A 1,587-nucleotide genomic window follows, 5' to 3' on the forward strand; every position below is an offset into this window, starting at 1 on the left:
AGCAGGCATGGTATTTTAATCAGATATATGTTTAGACAGTGAAACATTTACATTTGTCTTGGAGGACTGTGGGCTATGAAGACATGCGTTTGCTGGAAATGCTGTCATTAGCCGAGGGACTCCGGATGGGGACTGCAGAGACAGCTGAGTCTTATAACTCACCAAAGATTATTGACAGGCACTCTAATTATCTTTACGTATTGCATTTTATTTTGGATTGAGTAACTCATGCAAGACCATAATTAAGGTCTCATTGTTTTGAAATAGAGCACGCAAGGGATGATTAAGACTTGGATTTTCCAATGAAGGATGCATTTGCATTTTGGTATTTCCTGTACGTTATCCTGAGGTCCCTTGCTTTTGGTCAGAAGTCGCTCTCAGCAGCTTTACCTTTGGGTGCCTTGGTGGCTGAGCGGGCTGCGACCGGCCCACAGCTGGTGCTGGTGGCCGAGCGTGGTGGTGCCAGCTGGGGAGCGGAGGCGGGGAGCAGCCCGTGGCTGTGCGCGGCATCCCGGGGACGAGGTGCTGGTCGTGGTCCCGGGGGGGGTCACACACGGGGCAGGAGGTGGCAGGAGATGGGCGGGCAAGGAGAGGCGGCCTGAGCAGAAGCCGCCGTTAGAGCTGGGGCGGGTTCCTTTCTCTGTTGCTGTGGCACTGTGTGCTGATAGCAAGGTTTGGTTTTAAGAAGGTGCTCAGAGCAGGGTGAGAAGCAGAAGGCGCATTTCAAAGGGACCTTGCACGTTGGTGGTGTCCGTGGTCCCTGTGTCCATAGCACCCGTAGCATGACAGAGGAGCAGCCCTGGGGGGTCCCCGAGGGCGCAGGGCTGTCCCAGTGCGTGGCGGCCGCTGGGGATGGTGGCTTTGGTCACGCTGAGCTCAGGCAGTGCGGGGGCCTCTGCGGCTCCGTCAGACCAACACCGCGGTGACAGAGCCATGGCCAGACCCTCCTCCTTCCCCCGGGAGCCGGTTTGGCGGGTGCTGCACAGCCTGGGCAGGCTGGCTGCTGGAAACAGGCAGGGCTGGGGCTCTCAAAAGATGCGCCCTGTGTTTTGTAGACCCAAGAGGAGGAGTTGTTTGGCAATAATGAAGAGAGCACTGCCTTCAAGAACTTCTTAAGTTTTCTGGGAGACACGATAACACTCCAGGACTTCAAAGGGTAAGTTAAATAAAAGGAATGATTTTACAAACACATTTAACCAGAGACCATGTCATATGTAAAAATATCTACCGTGCGAGAACAGAAGTCATCTCACCCATGAGCGGGATGTACCGAGCAGAAGCAAATATAGCTTTGGCTTGTTTTTCAAAGCTGGGGGAGTTTTCCAAAAAAAATTGGAGCTGCCAAGAGAAAAGAACTTCCTTTCTTGCAGTTTTGAGGTTGTAAGAAAATCTGGCTATAGATGAAAGGAACTTCATATGGAAATGTGCCCTGTCCGGTGTTGCGGGCTCAGTCACAGCGCGGGCAGAGACCCCCCGCTGCTGGCGAGGGCCGTGGGCTGGCAGGCGCGGGCAGCCCGCCGTGGCAGTGCTTGGCACCGCCGGTCCCATGGCTGGCACCCACCGCTGCGGGCAGCTCTGGGCCACCCG

General features: G+C 54.9%; 1 protein-coding gene across 1 annotated transcript in view; it reads left to right on the top strand.

Annotated features, from left to right (window-relative positions):
* Positions 1-1,587, top strand: part of RAP1GAP2 (RAP1 GTPase activating protein 2) — a 21,601-nt gene that overhangs the window by 9,626 nt on the left and 10,388 nt on the right. The window contains exon 11 of the mRNA XM_009318833.1: positions 1,056-1,156. Within this exon, the coding sequence (XP_009317108.1) occupies positions 1,056-1,156 (101 nt within the window). The remainder of the gene's footprint in view (positions 1-1,055; positions 1,157-1,587) is intronic.

This window comes from Pygoscelis adeliae, unplaced genomic scaffold (genome assembly GCF_000699105.1).
Source record: "Pygoscelis adeliae isolate BGI_AS28 unplaced genomic scaffold, ASM69910v1 Scaffold392, whole genome shotgun sequence".
NCBI lineage: Eukaryota > Metazoa > Chordata > Aves > Sphenisciformes > Spheniscidae > Pygoscelis > Pygoscelis adeliae.